At 36.0% G+C, this 24,401-nt stretch overlaps 1 protein-coding gene across 3 annotated transcripts in view; it reads right to left on the bottom strand.

Annotated features, from left to right (window-relative positions):
* The window catches only part of ATG2B (autophagy related 2B), an 83,554-nt gene that overhangs the window by 51,067 nt on the left and 8,086 nt on the right, over window positions 1–24,401 (bottom strand). Inside the window, exons 2-11 of one of the 3 annotated variants that reach the window (XM_035261413.3) lie at window positions 16,475–16,637; window positions 14,492–14,644; window positions 13,922–14,024; window positions 12,512–12,674; window positions 10,874–11,053; window positions 3,488–3,584; window positions 2,450–2,635; window positions 1,237–1,262; window positions 1,040–1,145; window positions 80–341 (exon numbers count right to left, since the gene is read on the bottom strand). In XM_035261413.3, coding sequence (XP_035117304.1) covers window positions 80–341; window positions 1,040–1,145; window positions 1,237–1,262; window positions 2,450–2,635; window positions 3,488–3,584; window positions 10,874–11,053; window positions 12,512–12,674; window positions 13,922–14,024; window positions 14,492–14,644; window positions 16,475–16,637 — 1,439 coding nt within the window. Of the gene's footprint in view, window positions 1–79; window positions 342–1,039; window positions 1,146–1,236; window positions 1,392–2,449; window positions 2,636–3,487; window positions 3,585–10,873; window positions 11,054–12,511; window positions 12,675–13,921; window positions 14,025–14,491; window positions 14,645–16,474; window positions 16,638–24,401 lie in introns of all 3 variants that reach the window. The other 2 variants (XM_035261412.3, XM_035261411.3) reach the window with 2 other exon arrangements.

Here is a 24,401-nt window from a genome sequence, read left to right on the forward strand (position 1 = left end):
CACATGTGGTTCTTTTTCAAGAATCATTAGTACATATGTGAAAGTTTAAAAGATCACAAATACATAAGTGAGAGTTTACCTAAGGTGATCATGTGAGCAAGCTTCTGCAAACATTGCTCGGAAAGACTTAAAGTCTTCTGTTGAAAATCTTGCTGGATCAATCTTTTCTATACAAGTAAAGAAAGCTATTGCCATAGGTGTCAATGGATTAAGGTTCAGTGACGTTTCAGGTGGAGATAAAGGATCAATGTGAAGCACAGAGATTGAAAAAGTTCCCACAGCTAGTCTAAAAATAAGTTCAGGCCTGGATTCATCCACTGAAACAGATCTAGATGGGAGAGCTGAAATAGAAGTGTTAAAATTATATACATAAAATTTAACACATAAAAACTATTATAGCAAAATTATAAAACATTTATTCATTTATTAGCTTTAAAAAAACAGATGATCATACAACAGTTTGAATTATATTAAACAATTAATTTAAGTAAAATCAATTGCTATCTTGCTGCATCTTATATCCAAGATTTTTGTACTGTAGTACCAAAGTATGTGACAACAACAAACGTACAAACCAAGCTTTTACATTTATGAAAATGTACTAGAAAACTCAAGACCAACCAAAAGCTGCTCACCAAATTTTCCTTTAAGACTTGGGTCTATTTCAATTAAATTCTGCAGAAAAGAAACCTGAGATTCTCTTTGAAGAAATATGTAAAGAGTGAAAAAAAAAAATCACGATTGATTGAGGCTCCTACACTGCAATAATAATATGAAACTTACAGTGTACTTCTGAACTAAAAATATGTATGTATTTAAATACACAAAGAATACAATGAATGAGCAACTATTCTAAAACACTTCATAGTGAATTGTTTAACAATGGTTCATTTTCATTTTCTGAACTTTGCTAAATGGCCAAGACAAAAAAAAGAAAGAAAGAAAAGCACCAGTAGAATGGTATTTTTAAAATTGTTTTTAACTTTTAAACTTAAAAATTCCAGCAGAAACTAACAACAAATGTCTTATTTTTACTTACGTATCTTCTGTAAAGATGTTGGGTGAACTAGGTTGGATGGAAATGTTGACCCTCTTACTGGCTGTTCTTTATGATGTTCAAGGAACTCTCCCCAAGTGGGCTGAAGCTATAAAAGATTTTTTTTAAGCACGTGAATGAATTGCAGAATTTTAGAAGTAACTTTTCAAGAACAAAAGAAAAACTAAATAATACTTTACCACAGTAGCACTTAATGGAGATCCTGCTGGGGTATTTGTATATGTACTAGTTAATGATAACTCAAGGTCCATGTTCGGGGGGTCCCCAAGGGGTGGAAGAGAAGAGAGACTATGAGACATGTCCATATCAGCCATGGAGAAGAATACTTCTTCTTCTAGAGAGAATTAAACTATGTCACTTGTATTATAATCCCACCAATTCTTTTAAGTTAGTTAATATACATTAATACCATCTTCTGCCTTTAGATTATATGAGATACAGCGATGCCCCAAATTTTATGTTATTTCCAGTGGGGTAATTTATTTGAATCCATGACATTAATAGCATAGTAAAAACTCAATATAAATTAATAGAAAATGAAGCTATCCTACTGATGAACATGTTTTCTTTTGTTTTAAATATATAAATATAGTATTACCTGGTATATTTTTAAATATGATATGCCAGTTTAGGAATTAAAATCAGATTTCAAAATAGTATAAATATATTGCAACCTCTAGTTTCATCTGGATACAGTTCTTTCTTTTTTTTTTTTTTAAACAGCGAAATACATTATTTAGAATTCTATTTACATTTCAGTTCCTTCTTTCAGGATTGTTTTTACATTTCAGTTCCTTCATTCAGGATTGTTTTACCCTCATGCAAATAAGGTTTATTATGGCCAAAATTTCTTGAGTAGGCTTTGATTTCTTATTTTGTCCAACGTTCCACACTTAAACTGCTTCACATTATTTAAGTTATTAGCACTTATACATTTTGAAACACCTGTTAATGTAAAGTAAGCTGGGTAGAGAATATTACTAACATATAATTGATGGAAAAATCAATAAGGGAAAGTTTCCTAATCAAACTTTAGTTTAGTAGTTTCTTAACCTATAAATCATTATAATGAGCACATAATAATTTGACAAAATATATCACTACCCCTAATTTAACTTTCATATAGATTTACATTTTTGTAAATTGGTTTTCCTTAGAATAAATCATTTACGAAACGAAACTACACAATCAAAAATATACTATAGCACCCATATGCTAGTGTATTACTATAATGTTGTAATTAGATTATAAATTAAAAGTTATAGATTTCTTACAACGTTGATCTTTTTGTTCTTTTATTCCTAAACTTCTGTTCACAGCAGCCAACATTAAGTGTAATTTTATCGATGATTGTAATATATGATTCTGGTGTCAACTGTTAGAGTTGCTTACCACGGCTAGAAGGTGTACGAGCTGTTTCTGTCTCATAAAAGCTTTGCTCTGAAGATACACCCACAGAGAGGGAATCTTTTCTTAAATAATACCGGTTTAATTCCATCTGAATTCGATACTCTTCTTCCTGCTGCATGGGTCGATTTTTCCTATCTTTATTAGCTAACCCTATTTTGCCAGAATTTTCTATAAGTATATGAAAGGAAAGCAAAACAGTAATTAAATTTGGAGTTAATTAAGCATTTCTTTCCCAAAACCCACTTATGGAACAACAGTGGCAACTGAACAACAACAGTGCAAAACCACCTGCTATTTAATGAGTCACAGCTCTAAGCAATAGCTTTAAGCAACTAGCCAGGAATCCCAAAATCTTACCTCTGATACATATGAGCCATTGAAATATTTTTAAATGTGTACTACTTACTGTGTTCAACAATTATACTTTCTCGGTTGTATGAAGTACTATCCCCAACCAAAGAAATCAGTACAATTTTGGAAAAGTTAAGAATGCACACAATCACCTGAATGTGAATATGTTCCATGGTAACACAATTCGAAACACCCAATCAAATTTAACTACTTAAGATTCTTATTTGCTTCTTTGAATTCACGTATTCAAAATTTTGTTTGTTTGTTTGTTTGAGACAGAGTCTTGCTCCATCGCCAGGTGCCAGGCTGCAGTGCAGTGGCGCGATCTCGGCTCACTGCAACCTCTGCTTCCCGGGTTCAAGCAATTCTCCTGCCTCAGCCTCCTGAGTAGCTGGGATTACAGGCACATGCCATCACGCCCAGCTAATTTTTGTATTTTTAGTAGAGACCGGGTTTCACCATGTTGGCCAGGATGGTCTCAATCTCGTGACCTCAAGATCGGCCCACCTCGGCCCCCCAAAGTGCTGGGATTACAGGCATGAGCCACCACGCCTGGCCCTCAAAAATTATTAATAGACTTTTCTACATGTACATATATATTTTAATTTTAAAGTTTTTTAAAATTTAAAAAAGTAACAATTGTATATATCATAACAGAATTATACTTGCCTGGTCCAGCAATAGCTGCCAACATATCCAAAAGCAAGTGCACCTGTCTCGGTGACAGGAGTAGATGAATAGAGTCTATCTGTCCATCAACATCCAACTTAAGGGGGGAAAAAAAACTATTGAGGAGGAGTATTCTTTATAACCTTATCACCATAAACAGCAGTATATTTTAATGAACTGAGATGAATACTGATTCTTTAGTCTTAGATTCATTCCTTCATCTGAGATTCTCTCTACTAATTCACACAATCTAAATGAAAAGACTTAAAGGCCACCAAACTGTTTTCTAAAAGGAAAAATCCTCCTGAGAAATTCCATGCTGACAAGTCCAATGTTATACTTTTTGTCTCTTCAAGTCTTCTGAGTAAATTATTTGAGGAGGACTTAAGACATAGTCTCCAAGGATGAATATTAAGGTAGCAATAGCACTGTATTCACTGACTTTCGAAAGACTAAAATCATAATCCTTAAAGTCTGATTCACATCAAGAACAAACAAAGCTGGCTTTCTTAAGTACGCTATGATCACACTCTAGCAGAGCACGTAAGGACCTTCTCCACCAACACTGTGCCCTCCCAGTACCTAATGTGGTCCACAAAGCCTGCTCTGCATGGGAGGAGGATGCCACCACAAAATGTGGAGAGGAGATAGTGTTTATGTGAACTTCCTCTTTTCCAACTCTTTGCCCACTTTTCCACCTAGAAATAAAAGCTCTATCCCACTTTCTTGATGATTCCTGAATACTCTGACAAAAGCAATTACTGTATTCTCTGTATCACATTCTAAAAAGCAGAATATCTTTGCCTTACTTTTCATTCACCTCCTCTTAACACTGACTCCTATTATTTGTATGTCATTTTGCAACTGAAAAATAATACAATTAACAAAACATGTATATCTAGGAAAATTACTTCTTTTCCAGAAGGAATTCCTTCTGATTCTAAAAAAAAAAAGACAAATAAACTACATAATGGCTTTGAGAAATGTTGATGACCTGAGAAGACATTATCCAGTAAAATTAATCATTATGTTCACTTTTTTTTGAGCACTGGGGTATCATGCTAAGTGCTTTTATATTTGTTTCCTCTAATTCTTACTACTGTTTCTGTTTTGCAGATGAAGAAACAAGTTCACAAAGATTCAGTGAATTGCACAAGGCCATGCAGCGGATATAGAGCCAGATTTTAACCCAGGTTGACCTGGAGGGAAAGCCCTCACTCCTTCCATGGCATGGCTCTGCTGTTTGGCCCACAGATGGCTTATTTTACAGGGTGCCTTCCTGACTACTGACATCCCAAGCCATGAGCCAACCTAAGCCTATGAGGAGTATGAAAATGTATTTCTAATTATACGCCAAATTTAAAAATTATTTTATAACTTCACAATTGTTGTACTGAAAGCACAATCTCTGATCTTCATTAGAATGAACAATGAAGAGTTTCATTTCTAATTCATTGAAATTAAAATTTTCATAGAAATATTTCATTATCTGTACATTCTGAGTTTGGCATAAAAAGAACAAAGTACTTACTACTTCCTTTTGGAAATATAAAAGAACATAACTAAAAAACAAATTTCAACTCAATGTAAGATGGTAACTGAAACAAAACATCTCTAAATTCAATATGGGTAGTCTCCTATTTTTGTACAAATGCCTTCCTAAAAACATAGGCTAAAACTGAATATATGAAACACAGACTTACACACTACTCAAGGTAATAGTATTCTGAGAACTTAAAAATAAAAAATAAAATCTTTTGTAACATTTTGAATCCACTGTTGAAAGAGTCTGATGTCTAATGTATATCAGAAAGAGATTAAAGATCTGACGTTTTGAGCACCCCTAATTAATGCCATCTTTATTTACACTACATTTTATGAGATCTGTGTTTCTCAATACTAAAATCCAGAATTTGTCTTTTTCCATTTAGCATCATTTGCATTAAATAAAAACAAATTATACTCAAATACTCATCATTACACAAAAATTACTCTATAGGAAAGGATAATATCTCTAAATATTAAATATTGGCTGGCACACAATGCCACTATGCAATTTTTCCAGATGTTCATTTGTCCTAATATACAGAACTCTAAAAGTAACATGTATTTATACATTTATACAAATGTGTACATAATGTTTCATTATAAAACACATTTGTACAAATCAACACATTATGAACAAAAGTTTGGGTTTACATAAATATAAAAGCATACATGTAATTAACCAAAACAGAACTATAAAAGTTATTGCTATGTTTCCTCCTCCTTACAGACATGGCAAATGCATTCCCCAAAGACATAAGCATATTATTAGTATTAGTTTCCCAAGGACGTTTCCTCAGCAGAGGATTCCCTGTAGAGTTGCGTAACCCTTTGACTATCTGTTCTGCTAACAATCCCAACATGTTACTTATAAAAGGGCCTTATGAACTTGTGAAAGGATTTTGCACCATCTGAAGGACAAAGCAGTAAACAAAAGGGGCCCAAGTAATCAGTAATAGTAATGTCTTCATTCTAACCCTCTTCCTCCTCCTCCAACTCTATTCCAATCCAAGGAGAGATTTCCGGAGATTCTTCAATGTAACATGGTAACTGAAAAATCGTTTTATGCATATTCACATGTGCTTAGCGGCTCCTTCTTCCATGTCCCCATAGCAATTTCCATATCCCTTACTCTATCTTTTACTGGGCAAAAATTGTATTCCACTCATTTTTGCATCTGTCCCAAGAACTTGGACAAGTAAGAGACTGGCATACGGTAGTCACTCGAACATCTATAACTAGGGAGATCAGTAAATAAACAGATGTATAAATCCTGGTATCTCCTTAATTAAAACTACATTTTATAGAGATTTTACAGAAAATTTGTTTTCAAAGTGTGAAAATAATGCTTAACAAACAATTTTTAGCTAAGTTAATGCAAGTTTCCTGGTTCTCCATAAGACTGATCAATATGAATCTCTAAGAGACAAATACAGTTGTATTTACACAGTGTCTTTATACAGTGTCAAAGCTATGAGAAGCAGAACCCTCATACACAGTTGGTACGGATGTAAATTAGTATAGTATATATAGTACCACTATAGAGAACAGTATGAAGTTTCCTCTAAAAATATGTTTTTGTATGCTTTGTCAAAGATCAGTTAGCCGTAAGCATTTGGCTTCATTTCTGGGTTCTCTATTCTGTTCCATTGGACTAAATGCCTACTTTTGTACCAGTAACATGCTGTTTTGCTAACTACAGACTTGTAGTATAAAGTCCAGTACTGTGATAACTCCACATTTTGTTCTTTTTGCTTAGTATTATTTTGGCTGTGTGGGCTCTTTTCTGGTTCCATATGAATTTTAGGGCTGTTTTTTCTAGTTCTGTGAAAAATGACAGTATTTTGATGGGAAATGCATTGAATATGTACATTGCAGTGGGCAGTATGGTCATTTTCACAATATGCATCATTTCCATCCATGAACATGGGATGTGTTTCCATTGTGTCATCTATTCTTTCAGCAGTGTTTTGTAGTTTTCCTTGAAGAGCTATTTTAGTTCCTTGGTTAAGTATATTCCAACTATTTTCTTATTTATTTTATTTTATTGCCCCTGTTGTAAAAGGAATAGAGTTCTTGATTTGATTCTTAGCTTGGTCATTGTTGGTGTATAGCACTACTACTCATTGACGTATATTGATTTTGAAACCTAAAAGTTTACTCAATTCACTTATCAGATCTAGGAGCCTTTTGGATGAGTCTTTAGGGTTTTCTAGGTGTATAATCATAGCATTGGTGAACAGCTGTATTTTGACTTCCTCTTTTCCAATTTGGATGTCCTTTATTTCTTTCTCTTGCCTGACTGCTCTGACTAGAAATTCTAGTACTATGTTGAATAGAAGTGGTGAAAGTGGACATCCTTGTCTTGTTCCAGTTCTCAGGGGGAATGCTTTCAACTTTTCCCCACTCAGTATGATGTTGGCTGTAAGTTTATTATACATGTCTTTTATTACTTTCAGGTAAGTCCCTTCTACACCTATTTTGTTGATGGTTTTTATCATAAAGGAATGCTAAATTTCATCAAATGCAAAAACAGAAATTGGGTAAAGGACCCCCTATTCAATAAATGATGCTGGGAAAATTAGCAAGCTACATGTAGAAGAATGAACTTGGATCCTCATCTCTCACCCTGTACAAAAATCAACTCAAGATGGACCAAAGATGTAAATCTAAGACTTGAAACCATAAAAATTCTAGAAGAAAATATTGGAAAAACTCTTCAGGACATTGGCTTAGACAAAAAATTCATGACTAAGACCCCAAAAGCAAATGCAACAAAAACAAAAATAAATGGGACCTGATTAAACTAAAAAGCTCTGCACAGCAAAAGAAATAATCAGCAAACAGACAACCCACAGAGTGGGAGAAAATATTTGTAAAATATGCATCTAACAAAGGTCTAATATCCGGAATCTACAAGGAATTCAAACAAATCAGCAAGAAAAAAAATAATCTCATCAAAACGTAGGCAAGAGACATGAATATACATTTCTCAAAGAAGATACTTAAACAGCCAACAAACATGAAAAAAATGCTCAACATCACTAATCATCAGGAAGATGCAAATTAAAACCACAATGAAATACCACCTTATTCCTACAAGAATGGCCATAAGTAAAAAGTCAAAAAGCAACAGATGTTGGGATGGATATCATAAAAAAGGAACACTTTTGCACTGCTGGGAGAAATGTAAACTAGTACAACCACTATAAAAAGCAGTATGAAAATTTCTTAAAGAACTAAAAGTAGGCTGGGCATGGTGTAATGTAAAATTGTAATCCCAGGAAATCTGGGAGGCAGAGGAGGGCAGATTATAAGGTCAGGAGTTTGAGACCAGCCTGGCCAACATAGTGAAACCCTGGTCTTTACTAAAAATACAAAAATCAGCCGGGCAAGGTGGCATGCACCTGTAGTCCCAGCCACTCAGGAGGTTGAGGCAGGAGAATCCCTTGAACCCAGGAGGCGGAGGTTGTGGTAAGCTGAGATCACACTACTGCACTCCAGCCTGGGCAACAGAGCGAGACTCCATCTCAAAAAAAAAAAAAAGAACTAAAAGTAGATCTACCATTCGACCCAGCAATCCCACTACTGGTATCTACCCAAAGGAAAAGAAGTCATTATGTGCAAAAGACACATGCACATGCAGCACAATTTGAAATAGGAGAAACAGGAAATCAACCTAAATGTTAATCAACCAACAAGTGGATAAAGAAAATATGGTGTGCGTACACACACACACACACACACACACACTATGGAATACTAACTCAGCCATAAAAAGGAACAAAATAATGTCAGCCATAAAAAGGATCAAAATAATGTCCAGAGGATGGACTGGATGCCATTATTCTAAATGAAGGAACTCAGGAATGGAAAACCAAATATCATATGTTCTCACTTATAAGTGGGAGCTAAGCTATGAGGATGCAAAAGCATACAGAGGTATATAATGGATTCTGGGGACACAGTAGGAGGGGAGGTGAGGGATAAAAGATAACATATTAGGTACAGTGCACACTGCTCAGGTGACGGGTACACTAAAATCTCAGAATTTACCATCTAAGATCTCACCTATGTAACCAAAAACAACCTGTACCCCAAAAACTATTGAAATTTTTGAAAAAAGAAAACAAAGGGACAACAACAACAACAAAAACTAAAAATAGAACTTCCATATGATCCAGCAATTTTACATTAGGTATATACCCACAAGAAAGGAAAGCAATACACCAAAGAGATATCTGCACTGCCATGTTTACTGCACACTGTTCACATAGTGAATGTATATCACACACACACACACACACACACACACACTCTCTTAGCCAAAATATGGACTCATTCTAAATGTCCATCAACAGATGAATGGATACAGAAAATGTGGTATACACACCCAATGGAATTATTACTCAGCCATAAAAAATAATGAAGTCCTGTCATTTGCAACAACATGAATTTAACTAGAAGCCATTATGTTAAGTGACATAAGCCAAGCACAAAAAGACAACGCACGTTCTTACTCATATGCAGGAGCTAAAAAAGGGGATCTCATGAAGATCCAGAGTAGACTGATGGTTACCAGAGGTTGAGAACAGTAGGGAAATTAAGGGAAAAAGAATATAAATTTATTTATTACCACTTAACTATACACTTAAAAATAGTAAAGGTTTCTGGTGAGGTGCCTCATGCCTATAATCCCAACACTTTGGTAGGCTGAGCAAGAAGGATAGCTTCAGTCCAGAAGTTCAAGACCAGCCTGGGCAACATAGTGAGAACCTGTCTCTACAAAAAAATAATACAAGGCCGGGCGCGGTGGCTCACACCTATAATCCCAGCACTTTGGGCGGCCGAGGCGGGTGGATCACGAGGTCAAGAGATCGAGACCATCCTGGTCAACATGGGGAAACCCCGTCTCTACTAAAAATACAAAAAATTAGTTGGGCATGGTGGCACATGCCTGTAATTCCAGCTACTCAGGAGTCTGAGGCAGGAGAATTGCCTGAACCCAGGAGGCGGAGGTTGCGGTGAGCCGAGATTACGCCATTGCACTCCAGCCTGGGTAACAAGAGTGAAACTCCATCTCAAAAAATAATAATAATAATAATAATACAAAAATTAGCCAGGCATGGTGACATGTGCCTGTAATTCCAGGTACTCGGGAGGCTGAGGCGGGAGGATTACTTGAGTCCAGGAGGTCGAGGCTGCAGTGAGCCAAGATCTTGTCACTGCATTCCAGCCTGGGCAACAGAAGTAGACCCCACCTCAAAATAAAAGTAAAGGTGATAAATCATACAGATTTTATGTCAAAAAATTTTAAAGCTATGAAACAATGGAAAAAGCCTATCTCTTCACAAATATCATACAACTATATAAAAATTGTCCTTCTGTTCAAAATAGGTAGATATTTTTACATATATATAGTTTTAAAAACATCTTCTACAGTCTTCTTGCTTTCCAAATCTCTTTTCCTTTAAACTTAATTTTATGACAATAGAAAGAAATTTTTAAATAAATTCCTAGTTATCTGAATTAATGAAACCACGCCTAATACAAAAAAAGAGAGGTTCTTCGGTTTCAAATTGTTGGAATAGAGGAGAGTGAGTGTAGAAGGCAGCTCTTTATAAAACCTGAGCTGCAACAGTAGGGCAAAGGGAGTCCTCACATAAATTTTGTGATCTAGGACAGAAGCATCAACTGCCAATAAAAATGCTAAGTCAGTGACAGCAGTATACACTAGTTACAGGATAATCTGCAGTAATCAATCAATGAATCACGGCATAGAATAAAGAATACTTATACTTTTATTTTGGTTTTACTATAGAAAGTGAAACAAACACTGACCTTAGCTCCAGGAAGTACTTCATTCTGTTTCAATGTGAGACTCAACTCCAACCTACCAATTAACCCTCCAATTTGCACTGGGTCAGAGGGTGCTATCTCTGGTAAATTTCTAGTTAGCTGTGGGTGTGGCTCATAAACAATTTTGGGGTTCCAGCTTGGTGACAGCTTTGGCTCAGTTTCCTGCAATAAGGTGAAAAAAATAATTATTTAAAATACTTTCATATAAATAAAATTAAATGTAAAATATAAATGTCAACTTAAGAATAAAATATTTGAGAGGTAAAACTGTATTATGTTACAATGGACAAACCAGTATCTTATAGCTAAAATGAAACGCAGTAATATGTTAGCATAGTCCACTGGTAATAAAAGCAAATCATAAAAAAGGACTTTATGAAAAAAGCACACTATCTGTTCAAGTTACAGCAGTAAGAAACCCTACTGGGCACTGTATAATTAAGAAAATCTGCTTAGTAAAGTAACATGAAAGGCAAATTATAGAGTGACTGACTTATTAAAGCACTCTCCTCTTGGAAGAGATTTAACAGAGCTCCTTAATTATAAAGGTTTTTCAAATATTATTTGTAGAATAAAGTTTCAGCAATACAGTCACTATGTAAGGTAAATTTAGATACTGCTTAATTTCCTGTTTTTATTGTAAAAACAAAAAAAAATTTAGACGTTAATATAGGCTAAACATCCCTAAACCAAACACCAAAAATCCAAAATGCTCCAAAATCCAAAACTTTTTGAGCACCAACATGATGACACTAACACGAAGTCAGGAAAATACACCTGACTTCATGTGATGGGCTGCAGTCAAATATTTGTTTCATGCACAAAATTATTTAAAATATTGTATAAAATTACCTTCAGACTATGTATATAAGGCGTATATGAAACATAAATGGTCCAGACCTGGTGGCTCACACCTGTAATCCCAGCCCTTTGGGAAGCCAAGGCAAATGGATCACCAGAGGTCAGGAGTCCAAGACCAGCCTGGCCAACATGGCGAAACCCATCTCTACTAAAAATACAAAAATTAGCTAGGCATGGTAGCACATGCCTGTAATCTCAGCTACTCAGGAGGCTGAGAGAGGAGAATCCCTTGAACCCAGGTGGTGGAGGTTGCAGTGAACCACGATTGTGCCACTGTAGTCCAGCCCGGGTGAAAGGAGACTCCATCTCAAAAAAAAAAAAAAAAAAAAGGAAGAATTCCTTCCCCAGACCTTTAATAAGCAAAAAAAGAAAGAAAGAAATATAAATGGATTTCATATTTAGACTTAGGTCCCAGCCCCAAGATATCTCATTATGTCTATAAAAATATTCAAAAATCCAAACCACAGTTCCAGCATTTTGAATAAGGGATATTCAACTTTTACACAATTTTCCCCCAAGATATATTACCCAACATTTCTCTTTCAAACTAATACACAGCACAATGGTAGGAATATAAATATCAGTATTTTCAAATTTCTGATATATATATATTAACGTTACTGAATATTTGTGTTAAATCTCAAAACAGAGACTCATTAACACATACATATCCTAGCAAAATTTAATAGCCCTCATTTAAATCTTCTTAAAAAAAATCTATAATAACGGTTTTAGGGTTTTTTGTTTTGTTTTTCTTACCACTGGTGCAGTTGAACACACTGGGGACGATTTTGCTGACGCAGAAAATTCATCCCAGAAGAGAGATACTCCAGAGAGCTGAAGTAACTTGTGAGCAAAAGCAGTGGGTTGATGCACATTAATTCCTGAGGATTCATCAGCAGTTTCATCACAGTATACAGTTCTGAAATTTTTTTTAAAAAGCATTTACACAAAGCTCCTAGAAAAACCTATTTACAGTAAGAAACGCACATAGCTTTTTTAAGTTAAAGGGTTTTTTCAAGTGTTTGCACTTCTTAGAATATGCCTATGATGCGGCTCAGTCTCACTGTGCTTTACTACGGTAAATATTTTCATGGAGAGGTCCTAACTCCAAAAAGGTAACTTTATGAGGCTTAAATTGAGAGAAAAAATTAATAACTCCCTAAAGTTAGCTTTAAGGAATACAATTCCTGTACTCCCCAACAAAACGTCTCTTGGTAACTGTGAGACAGAATTTGGCTCCAAGTCACAAATGACATTTCTTGAATTCCTATGTGTGACTAATTTTCAGTTTAAACAAAACACACAGTATGATTCTAAATGCATGAAATTTTAGATTTTTCAAAATACATTATTTAAGGCAATGGACCCTAATTCCAAAGATATGCTAACAATCCCTGTTTTACTAATAGGTGTTTTGGGAAAGACAGAAACCGTAACACAGCCGCTTAAAATTCAGTAGGGCCCCCAAATAGATCCACATACAAAGTGACTCTGGTGCTCACACAGAGCATCTGCTCATTTCTCTTGGCAGTTCATACAGCATTAACACACAGGTGACCAGTTACTCCCTCAAATCAATGCTCAGGTGTGTGTATGTAAATTAACCTCGCTTTAGAGCTATGTATAAGGGCTTCAAGTGGGCATACGAAAAAAATACTAAAAGCAACGTGTTTATATTTTTTTAAGTAAATCACTACTGCACATATTGACCTTATAATAATTCTTTCAACATCCTCAAAACAGTGGCCTTAGCCTTTCTCACTATAGTAGCACTTAGATTAAGCACAGTAAAACAAATGTATCTTTCATATTAATGAAATATGCATAAATATTGCATTGTTAATACAAAACAACTGAAACTTTCCCACAAGAGCCCCTTAAATTTAGTGGCACTCAAATGCTTATTATTCTAATTTGATATTAACAAAAACAGAATAACCTGCTTTGAAGTCAACATGGTATTATATATAATTATACCCCAACTGGCACTTCCAAGTTTTCAGTAATGGAATTAGAATAAAATCAGAGCGTAACTTTAAGAGCAGCACTTTACTCTGAAATCATGCAAGAGTTAAATGTCACTACCTCTAATCTCCAAAACTTCCCTGAAAATGTAATGTAAGAGTTACAAAAGAGTCATTTGTTTTCAGACATAAGAATTCTTACCTTTCTATTCGAATTTCAAGTGCAGTTCCAGTTTTGGAATTTTCTGGCACATGTTCAATTCTCAAAACAGTGTCTATAAAAGTGACTTTTACTCTTCTTAGTACTAAAATAAACAAGTAATTGCCAGAGTAAGAAACCACATATATACTAAAGAAAAACCTCCAAATAAATAAATACTAGTTTGAAAAGAACTTAAAAAATAAAGAAGCTGAATTTCTTTCCACTAAAATCCTTAAATCCTGAGTTTTGTAATAAACATTTTGCTTTACTGAGCACTTAACCATATTACAGCTCAACAGATGATTGAGATAACGACTGGCACTATCTGCTGTATTCTAATCCATTCACTATGTGAGCATAATAAATGGAGAAACAAAGGTACCAAAAACACACACACACAACTAAATGGAATATTTAAAATTTAACCTCAATTCTAAACTTCTGAAGCGGGAACAGTAATTCTTTTAAAAATCAATTCCAATAGATTTGCCTTATACAAAGCTCATTACATGAAGGTACGAAACTACTAAATCAAATCTAAATTTTTGAAAATTGTCAGTAACACCAAACCTGTTTCAATGGTTTCAGCAAACTTTTCAAGTCCTTCAAAAGGCTGGGATCCTTCTCCTTGTTCATCCGTTAGTTTCTGGTTAAGACATTCTTTTGCCAATTGCATACTGCTGGTCATAAAGCTTGACCAATACATAGGCTCAGAACCAGTTGCTGTGGAAAATACAGATTAATCCTAAATAATTTCTCAGAGTTATAACAATGCCAGTTCTTAAAATAATACATTTCAAAAAGATAAATTCTTTTTTTTTTTATTTGGAGGTGACCTCTGCTCACATCAAATAGATAAATTCTTAATCCTTTAAGAGATTCTTTACACCATGGTGTTACCCAGGGAAACGATACTCTAGAAAGTACTCTTGAGATTTAAATATCACCTTACAACCAAGAAGAAAAAAAAAAAATCACAGAAAAAAGTCCAGAGAATGTGCTCTCATAACGTGATATTTTTACCAAATATCAATTCATGTATTCATTCAATGTATTTAATGGGTATCCTACAAACACAGAACTATTCTAAATATTGTATGTAGGGGTTGACAAACTTTTTCTGTAAAGGGTGAGACTGTAACTATTTTCTATTTTGTGGTCTATATGGTCTATATCACAACTTCTCAACCCTCATATTATAGTGCAAAATAGCCATTAAAGTAAATAAATAAAAGTATGGCTGTGTTCCAATAAAACTTTATTAACAAAAACAGATGACAGGACCAATTTGGCCTGCAGGTTATAGTTTGCTAATCCTGCTATAGAAAGAAGAAAAAATAATAGTAAATTCCACCCTCAGAGAACCTTCTATACAGTTTAAAAAAATAAGATATGATTAGTAGACAACTATTGAATGTCAACTGAAAACATTATGAAAGCTAAAAGAAGAGGTTAATTCTTCTTTAGTTATTTCTTCCCTTCTAGCTGAGGAAATTCATAGAAAATGTGGCAGGAGTGTGGCAGATGATACAGGCTTTGGAAATTAGTATAAATGTAGATAAAATAAAAGAGCATCCTTGGAGGAGGAAACATATGAGATGTGAAAAATCATTACCAGATCTTCCCTCAAGAGAAAATTCTACCACACCTCCTTAAGTTATTCAAACCAAAGTGACAGAGATCGCAAGAATTATTGCCTTCCAAAATGGAATTTAAAAGTCTTTTTAATGAAATCTTTTAAACTAAGAGAAAAATATTTGAAAGTTTGCCTTCCCATAGAAAAATACCATATTCATTTATCACAGTTAATTTAAATACCAGATTACTAAAGACAATTTTCATGCATTCAGTATTAAGTTTTCAAAATACAGAATTTCCCTTTAAGTCTACTAAACATAATTTAAACTTTCATGGTTTGGGCACCACTTGAGATTATAATTCTATCACTGCATACCAACCTGTCACCTAGATTGTCAATTTTATCTAATTCTATCATTTTTTCTATAAGTAGCTATTCTGCTATAAAGAACAGTATTCCTTCTCCCTGTCCACCTTATATACTTATTTATGTGTATCAGTATGGTCCTAGAGATTTTTTTTATTTTGGGTGTTACAAACCATTATTGTCATCATTTTTTGTAATATTCAAATTTTCCCAAATATGGTCAATGGAAGCCCCTCGACACCCAATCCTGTGTCCCTTTAACATTTCTCCATCAATCTTTGAGCATTCTTCCTTGCTTTATGACACAATACTTTCCGAATCTTTAAAACCCAAGTCACTTTAGATAACTGGTAACAAATAATTAAATAAACCAAATAATCTGTATACTAAAGTTTCTGTGAATAATCAGGGAAACAACTCTAAATGTGTAACACGCACATGACAATGTACACATAGAGCCAAGTCATAATGTATTATCAACTGAAAATTTCACAAATACAAAGCAAAGTAATAAAGTTAATACTAAATTTAATGTAATCAGGTTACTTTCCTAGGCTCTGAAGAATAGAAGTAGAAACACATAAAACAGAAACATACAACACACCAACCTGGGCGAGGTCTAGGTCGGAAGACCATTTCTAATCCTCTCACTTCCAGTGCACAATTATCCTGTAGCAAAGAGCCCCATGGAACTGACAGGGAAATTGACTGAATGAATCCTTCAGTGACTTCTAAGGGTGCATCTGCTGACTCCAAGATCTCATTGAGACACTAAGGAGAAAAACCAGGTTCATTATGAATAATAAGAACAAGAACACAAAGTTTTTAACTTATTCAAAGGTGTCAAATACGCCCACATGGGTTAGGCACTAAGTATAAAGAAAGCAGAGACATCCACAAGTACAGGCTATCAAAGCAAAAATGGACAAATGGGATCACACCAAGTTAAAAAGCTTCTGCATTGCAAAGGACACAATTAACAAAGTGAAGGGACAACCAGCAGAATGGCAGAAAATATTTGCAAACTATCTGACACAGGAATAATAATCAAAATATATAAGGAACTCAAACAATTCTATAGGAAAAAAATCTAATAATCCCATCAAAAAATGGGCAAAAGATTTGAACAGACATTCTTCAAAAGAAGACATACAAATGGCAAACAGGCATGTGAAAAGGTTTTCAACATCACTGAGCATCAGAGAAACAAATCAAAACTACTGTAAGATATCTCTCACCCCAGTTAAAATGGCTTCTATCAAAAAAAAAAAAAAAAAAAAGGCAGTAATAAATGCCGACAAGGATGTGGAGCAAAGGGAACACTTGTACACTGCTGGTGGGAATGTAAATTATTACACCCACTATGGAGAACAATTTGGAGGTTCCTCAAAAAACTAAACATAGAACTACTATATGATTCGGGAATCTCCCTGCTAGGTATATCCGCTAAAAAAGAATATCAGTTTATCGAAGAGATACCCACACTCCCATGTTTATTTCAACACTATTTACAATAGCCAAGATTTGGAAGCAACCTAAGTGTCCATTAACAGATGAATAAAGAAAATGTGGGGCCAGGCACGGTGGCCCATGTCTGTAATCTCAGCACATTGGGAGGCCAAGGTGGGTAGATCATTGTAGTCAGGAGTTCAAGACCAGCCTGGCCAAGATGGTGAAACCTCGTCTCAACTAAAAATACAAAAATTAGCTGGGAGTGGTGGTGGGTGCCTATAATCCCAGCTACTCAGGAGGCCAAGGCAGAGAACTGCTTGAACCTGAAAGGCAGACGTTGCAGTGAGTCGAGATCATGCCACTACGCTGCATCCTGAGCGACAGAGCAAGACTCCATCTCACAAAAAGAAAATGTGGTACATATACGCAATGGAGTACTATTCAGTTATTAAAATAAATGAGATACCGTCATTTGCAACAGCGTAAATGGAACTAGAGGTCATTATGTTATATGAAATAAGCCAGGCATAGAAAGACAAACTTTGCATGTTCTCACTTATCTATGGAAGCTAAAAATTAAAACAAACTCATGGAGAGAGTAGAAGGATGGTTACCAGAGGCTGAGAAGGGTAGGGAGATGGTTAATGGGTACAAACATATAGTTTAAATGAATAAGCCCAAGGGCCAAGCATGGTGGCTCACACCTATAATCCCAGCATTTTGGGAGGCTGAGGCGGGCAGATGTCTAGAGGTCAGGAGTTCGAGACCAGCCTGGCCAACATGGTGAAACCCCATCTGTACTAAAAATACCAAAATTAGCCAGGTGTGATAGCACATGCCTGTAATTCCAGCTACTTGGGAGGCTGAAACAGAAGAATCACTTGGACCCAGGAGGTGGAGGCTGCAACAAGCAAAGATCATGTCATTGCACGCCAGCCTAGGCGACAGGAGACTCCACCTCAAAAAAAAAAAAAAAAAAAAAAAAGATCTAGTATTTAATAGTACAACAAGGTGGCTAGTCAACAATAATTTATTGTACATTTTTAACTAAAAGAACACAACTGAATTATATGTAACACAAAGAAAGGATAAATGCTTGAGGTGATGCATACCCCTTTTACCCTGTTGTAATTATGAGGTACTGTATGCCTGTGTCAAAATATCTCATGTACCCCATTAATATATACACCTATATACCCACAAAAAATAAAAGTTAAAAATTAAAAAGAAAACAGAGACCAAGATAAAGAAGATCCCCATCCTGGCTAAGCTTATAAGGCAGAATACCATGAAAGAGACAAGTAATTAAAGTGTGATGATTGTATGCACAGGAAATACACTGTGCTACTTGAATACATAATAGAACCTAATCTGTAGATTCAACGTGGGCCACCTGAGAGAGTGCTATTTTAAGCTGGGACCAGAAGACTAGAAGGAGTTAATCAGGCAAAACGGTCCAGGCAAAGGCAAGAGCATGTGGAAGGATTCAAAGAAAGCACAAGTCAAAGAAGTACACACACACACATGGTTGATACACCACAGCATTTGAAAAAGAAAAGTTGACTTAGGCTTCAGTGTGCCAGGGCGAAGAGCCAGAAATAAGGCTCTGTAGACAAGGAAGAGTAGGATCCAAAGAGTCTTGTAATGCATGTTCAAGAGTCTGAAATTTATCTTACGGGTGACATGAAGCCATTGAAGGGCTTTATGCAAGGATGCCATGATAAGATTCAAACTTTTAGTGGGTCCCTTCAGCTACATGTAGAATATGAACTGAAGATGCCAGCAGGAAGGCTGTTGTAAGTAATAGAAGCTTGAGAAGCTGGTTTGGCACAGAGAGCAACACTGAGGACAGTTAGAAGTACATAAAGTTTTGTAATGTATTTAGTAAGTAGAAAAATTAATTAGCATCATGAGGCGTAAAGGAAAAAAAGAATTATGAATGACACCTAGGAGGCTGGCTTGGGCAATTGTTTAGATAGAGATGTCATTTACTGAGATACAGAAACATAAATAAGGAGGTTAGAGGGAAGATGAGAAGTTCAGTTCCAAAGTACACATTTAAGGAAACATCTAGGCAGAGGTGCTGAAAAGGAGGATGGAGCTTTCTCCAGCTAGAGCTCAGAGGAGCCATCTGTACTGGAGATACAGATGAACATTATAAACACAGAAGGTAGGTCAGGTATGGTGGCCCACACCTTTAATTCCAACATTTTGGGAAGCCAAGGTGGGAGGATCCTGAGCTGAGCAATGTGAGACCAGCCTGGACATGTCAAAACCCTGTCTCCACAAGAAATACAAAAATTAACCAGGTGTAGTGGCGCACGCCTGTAATCCCAGCTACTCAGGAGGCTGAGGTGGGAGGAATGCTTAAGCCCAGGAGGCACAGGTTACAGTGAGCCAAGATTGTGCTCCTACACTCCAGCCTGGGCAACTTAGTGAGACCCTGTCTCAAAAAATAATAATAATAAATAAAAAATAAACAAGTGAGTAACTGAAGCCCCCGCATGAGGAGAGAAACCTTTGGGAATGTATATAGAGTAAAATGAGAAGAGGCCTAAGACAGAACTCACAGACATCAATATTTAAGAAATGGGTTATGAAAGAGGAGCCTGCAGAAGAAAGTAGAAAAAAGCAGGCAGAGAGGTAGAAGGAAAATTGCGAGAGGTTCATGTCCTGGAAAATCATGGAAAGACAACATGAAAGAGAAGAGTGGTCAAGCTCAAGAAAAGCTAACAAGAAGTCAAAGATTTTTAAATGTCCACTGGACTCAGTGATATGTTAAGTAGTGGTGATCTCATTAAAAGCAATTTCAGTGGCATGGTGGGGCAAACCAGACTACAGCAGGAGTCGGACAGAATGAACGTAAAGGCAATGTTTAAAAGACAATTTACTTTTCAAACTAAAATAACAAATATTAAATGCAGCTTGTGCATAAGTGCTTCCTGCACGCTATATTGCATAGGGTTGTGTTATAATTCTTTGCCTTTACCCTGGGGTTGGATAGTGAGAACTGGATTGGCTTATTTTTGGAGATTCCTGCTTCATGCTGAGATTTGTCTAATCCTAAAGACTTTTCCAGTAGTTCATGGGCATGGATGCTTTTAAGGTATCCAGACATATTCTTTCCTAAAACGGATGAGAAGGCTCCAGACAGTGGTGGCATTATGTTGGGTCTCCTGTCCCACAGTTCCTTGTACAATCTTCCTTCTCCCACTTAGGCCGAAAAAGCCCTATTTTTCTCCCTTCAGAAATTCTCCCTTATGTACTGTCTAAGGTATAAAAACCTCCACACACAGCCAGCAGTACATTTCCTCTTTTCCCATCTTATACATCTTTTTCACACGACTCTCAGAAATCCAAAGAACTAAGTTATGTTTGCTCCTGCAAAATCTCCCAACTCTCATCTACTGATTATAACATCAGTGTTTCTCAAGCTTGTATCTATTTTCTAAATTTAGAATAAAATGTATGCTGAGCCCTACTAAATTCTAGCTATAAGTATATTCGCCTACGGATGTACTAATTAGGGAGGAGGGGAATACAGTCCACCTCTGTCTTTAAGAAATTTATTTCCAATGAAAGTTTTTATGTGTACTGGGTACGGTGGCTCATGCCAGTAGTCTCAGCACTTTGGGAGGCTGAGACAGGAGGATCGCTTGAGCCCAGGAATTTGAGATCATCCTTTGCTACGTCATCAAACTCTTGTCTCTACAAAAATACAAAAATTAGATGGCATGGTATACCAAGCCTGTAGTTCCAGGTCCTTGGCAGGCTAACGTGGGGATAACTGCTTGATCCTTACAGGTCAAGGCTGCAGTGAGCTGTGATCACCCACTGCGCTGAAACCTGGGTGACAGAGTGAGACTTTGTCTCAAAAAAAAAAAAGAAAAAGTTTTTATCTTGTTTTGTTTTTGTTTTGTTTTGTTTTGAGACAGAGTTTCGCTCTTGTTACCCAGGCTGGAGTGCAATGGCGCGATCTCGGCTCACCGCAACCTCCGCCTCCTGGGTTCAGGCAATTCTCCTGCCTCAGCCTCCCGAGTAGCTGGGATTACAGGCACGTGCCACCACGCCCAGCTAATTTTTTGTATTTTTAGTAGAGACGGGGTTTCACTATGTTGACCAGGTTGGTCTCGATCTCTCGACCTCGTGATCCACCTGCCTCGGCCTCCCAAAGTGCTGGGATTACAGGCTTGAGCCACCACGCCCGGCCAAGTTTTTATCTTAATTATCAAAATGCATAAATGTATACTGTTTGGTTCAACTATATACGTAAGGATAATTGAAATTACAATACAATCCAGAAGAAAGATTAACACTTAAAGCTCCATGATTATCTGAAAGAAAGTAAGTTATACAACACAGAAGGACATCTGATCAAAGACAGACCATATATAGGATAGTGTTCCTGTAAGATTATAATGGAACTAAAAAATTCCTATGACCTAGTGATATCATAGCCATCATAGGGTAGTAGCACAGCACACTACTCACGTCTGTGGTGAGGCTGGTATAAATAAGCCTCTTGCTTTGCCAGTTATGCACAGTACATAATACTTGAGAGTGATAGTAAACGACGATGCTACTGGTTTATGTATTTACTATACTATAGTTTTTAATCATTATTTTAGAGTATACTCCTAGTTTAAAAAAAAAAGTTAACTGTAAATCAGCCTGAGGCAGGTCCTTCAGGAGGTATCCAGAAGAAGGCGTTGTTATCACAGGAGAGGACAGCTCCGTGCATGTTACTGTCCCTGAAGACCTTCCAGTGGAACGAGATGTGGAGGTGGAAGACAGTGACACTGATGATCCTGACCCTGTGTGGCCTAGGCTAATATGTGTCTTTGTGTCTTAGATTCTAACAAAAAAGTTTAAAAAGTAAAAACATTAAAAATTTTAAAATCTGCTTATAAGAATATTTTTGCATAGCTGTACGACATATGTTTAAGCTAAATGTTATTACAAAGAAACAAAAAGTTTAAAAAATTTTTTAAGTTTATAGTTAAAAAGTTACTGTAAGCTAAGGTTAATCTATTATTAAAAGAAAAATGTCCTTATAAATGCAGTCTAGCCTAAGTGAACAGTATTTATAAAGCCTACGGTAGTGGATAGTATGTCCTTGGCCTTCACACTCACTCACTGACTCACCCAGAGGAATTTCCAGTCCTGCAAGCTCCATTCATGGTAAGTGCCCTATACGCCATATCAATTTTTATCTTTTTTTTTTATATTTTATACCGTATTTTTACCTACCTTTTCTATGTTTAGATACACAAATACCACTGTGTCACAGTTGCCTACGGTACTCAGTAACATGCTGTACAGGTTTACAGCCTAGAAGCAATAGGCTGTACCATACAGCCTAGGTATACAGTAGGTATACAGTAGGTGTATAGTTACCAATTGGGTTTAGGCAAGTACACTCTATGATGTTCACACAACAAAACTGCCTAATGACCCATTTCTCAGAACATATCCCTGTAGTTAGGCAACACATGACTATACTGATAAAATGAATATAGTAAGCACTAGAGCAACCACTAAGAAATAATTTAAAATATACACATACTGAGCCGGGCATGGTGGCTCACAGCTGTAATCCTAGCACTTTGGAAGGCCAAGGAGGGCAGATTGCCTGAGCCCAGGAGTTCAAGACTGGCCTAGGCAGCATGGTGAAACCCGATCTCTACTAAAAAAACAAAAATTTAGCCAGGTGTGGTGACATGGGCCTGTAGTCTCAGCTACTAGGGAGGCTGATTACCAGAATCACTTGAACCCGGGAGGCTGAGGTTGCAGTGAGCTGAAATTGTGCCCCTGGGTGACACAGTGAGACTCTGTCTCAAAAAATATATATATGTATATATATATATATATATATATATATATATATATATATACACACACACACACACACACACACGAAATCGTTAAAGGAATTAAAATGTTACACTAGAAAATATTCACTTAATGCAAAAGAAAGCCTAACGGCAACAGAAAACAATTTAATATAATCAATTTCAATTAAATATGTTTTTATTGTAGAGAAATGACAGCATGATCAATAAAAGACAAGCATAAACTATATAAATTACACTGGAATCTTGCAAAGAAAGTATAATGGACATATGAGTTCAATGGAAAAAGATATGTTAAATTTCCAACTTTAATGAAGAGATTGTTCAAGCATTTTAATGAATGTGTAAGATTTTTAAATCCCACTGGATGAAAAAAGTTATATTTTAATATCAATATTTAAACACAAGTCATTCTCTACAACTACTTAAAATTACAATAAAAAATTTAAGTCTGTTTTAAATGTACAAGGAATAGGTAGTTTTTAAAAAAAATTTCAGAAATAATTGAGCAAACATGTTTAAAGATCACTCCTTTATTTATTATTTCCAAGTTTTAAGTTCAGGGATACAGGTGGCGTACATGCAGGTTTGTTACACAGGTAAACCTGTGCCATGGTGGTTTGCTGCACAGATCATCCCATCACCTAGGTACTAAGCCCAGCATTCATTAGCTATTCTTCCTGATGCTCTCCCTCCCCGACCCCCTACCCTCTGACAGGCCACAGTGTGCGTTGTTCCTGCCATGTCTCTGTGTGTTCTCATCATTCAGCTCCCACACTTATAAGTGAGAACATGTGGTATCTGGTTTTCTGTTCCTGCATCAGTTTGCCAAGGATAATGGCTTCCAGCTCTATCCATGTCCCTACAAAGGACATGAACTCACTCCTTTTCATGGATGCATAGTATTCCATGGCATATATGTACACTTTCTTTATACAGTCTATCACTGATGGGCATTTGGGTTGATTCCATGCCTTTGCTATTGTGAATACTGCTGCAAGGAACATAAGTGTGCATATATCTTTATAACGGAACGATTTATATACCTTTGGGTATATACCCAGTAATGGGATTGCTGGGTCAAATGGTATTTCTGCCTCTAGGTCTTTGAGGAAGCACCACACTGTCTTCCACAATGGTTAAACTAATTTATACTCCCACCAATAGTGTAAAAGCATTCCTTTTTCTCCACAATCCCGCCAACATGTGTTTTATTTACTTTTTAATAATA

This window comes from Callithrix jacchus, chromosome 8, assembly GCF_049354715.1.
Source record: "Callithrix jacchus isolate 240 chromosome 8, calJac240_pri, whole genome shotgun sequence".
Lineage (NCBI taxonomy): Eukaryota > Metazoa > Chordata > Mammalia > Primates > Cebidae > Callithrix > Callithrix jacchus.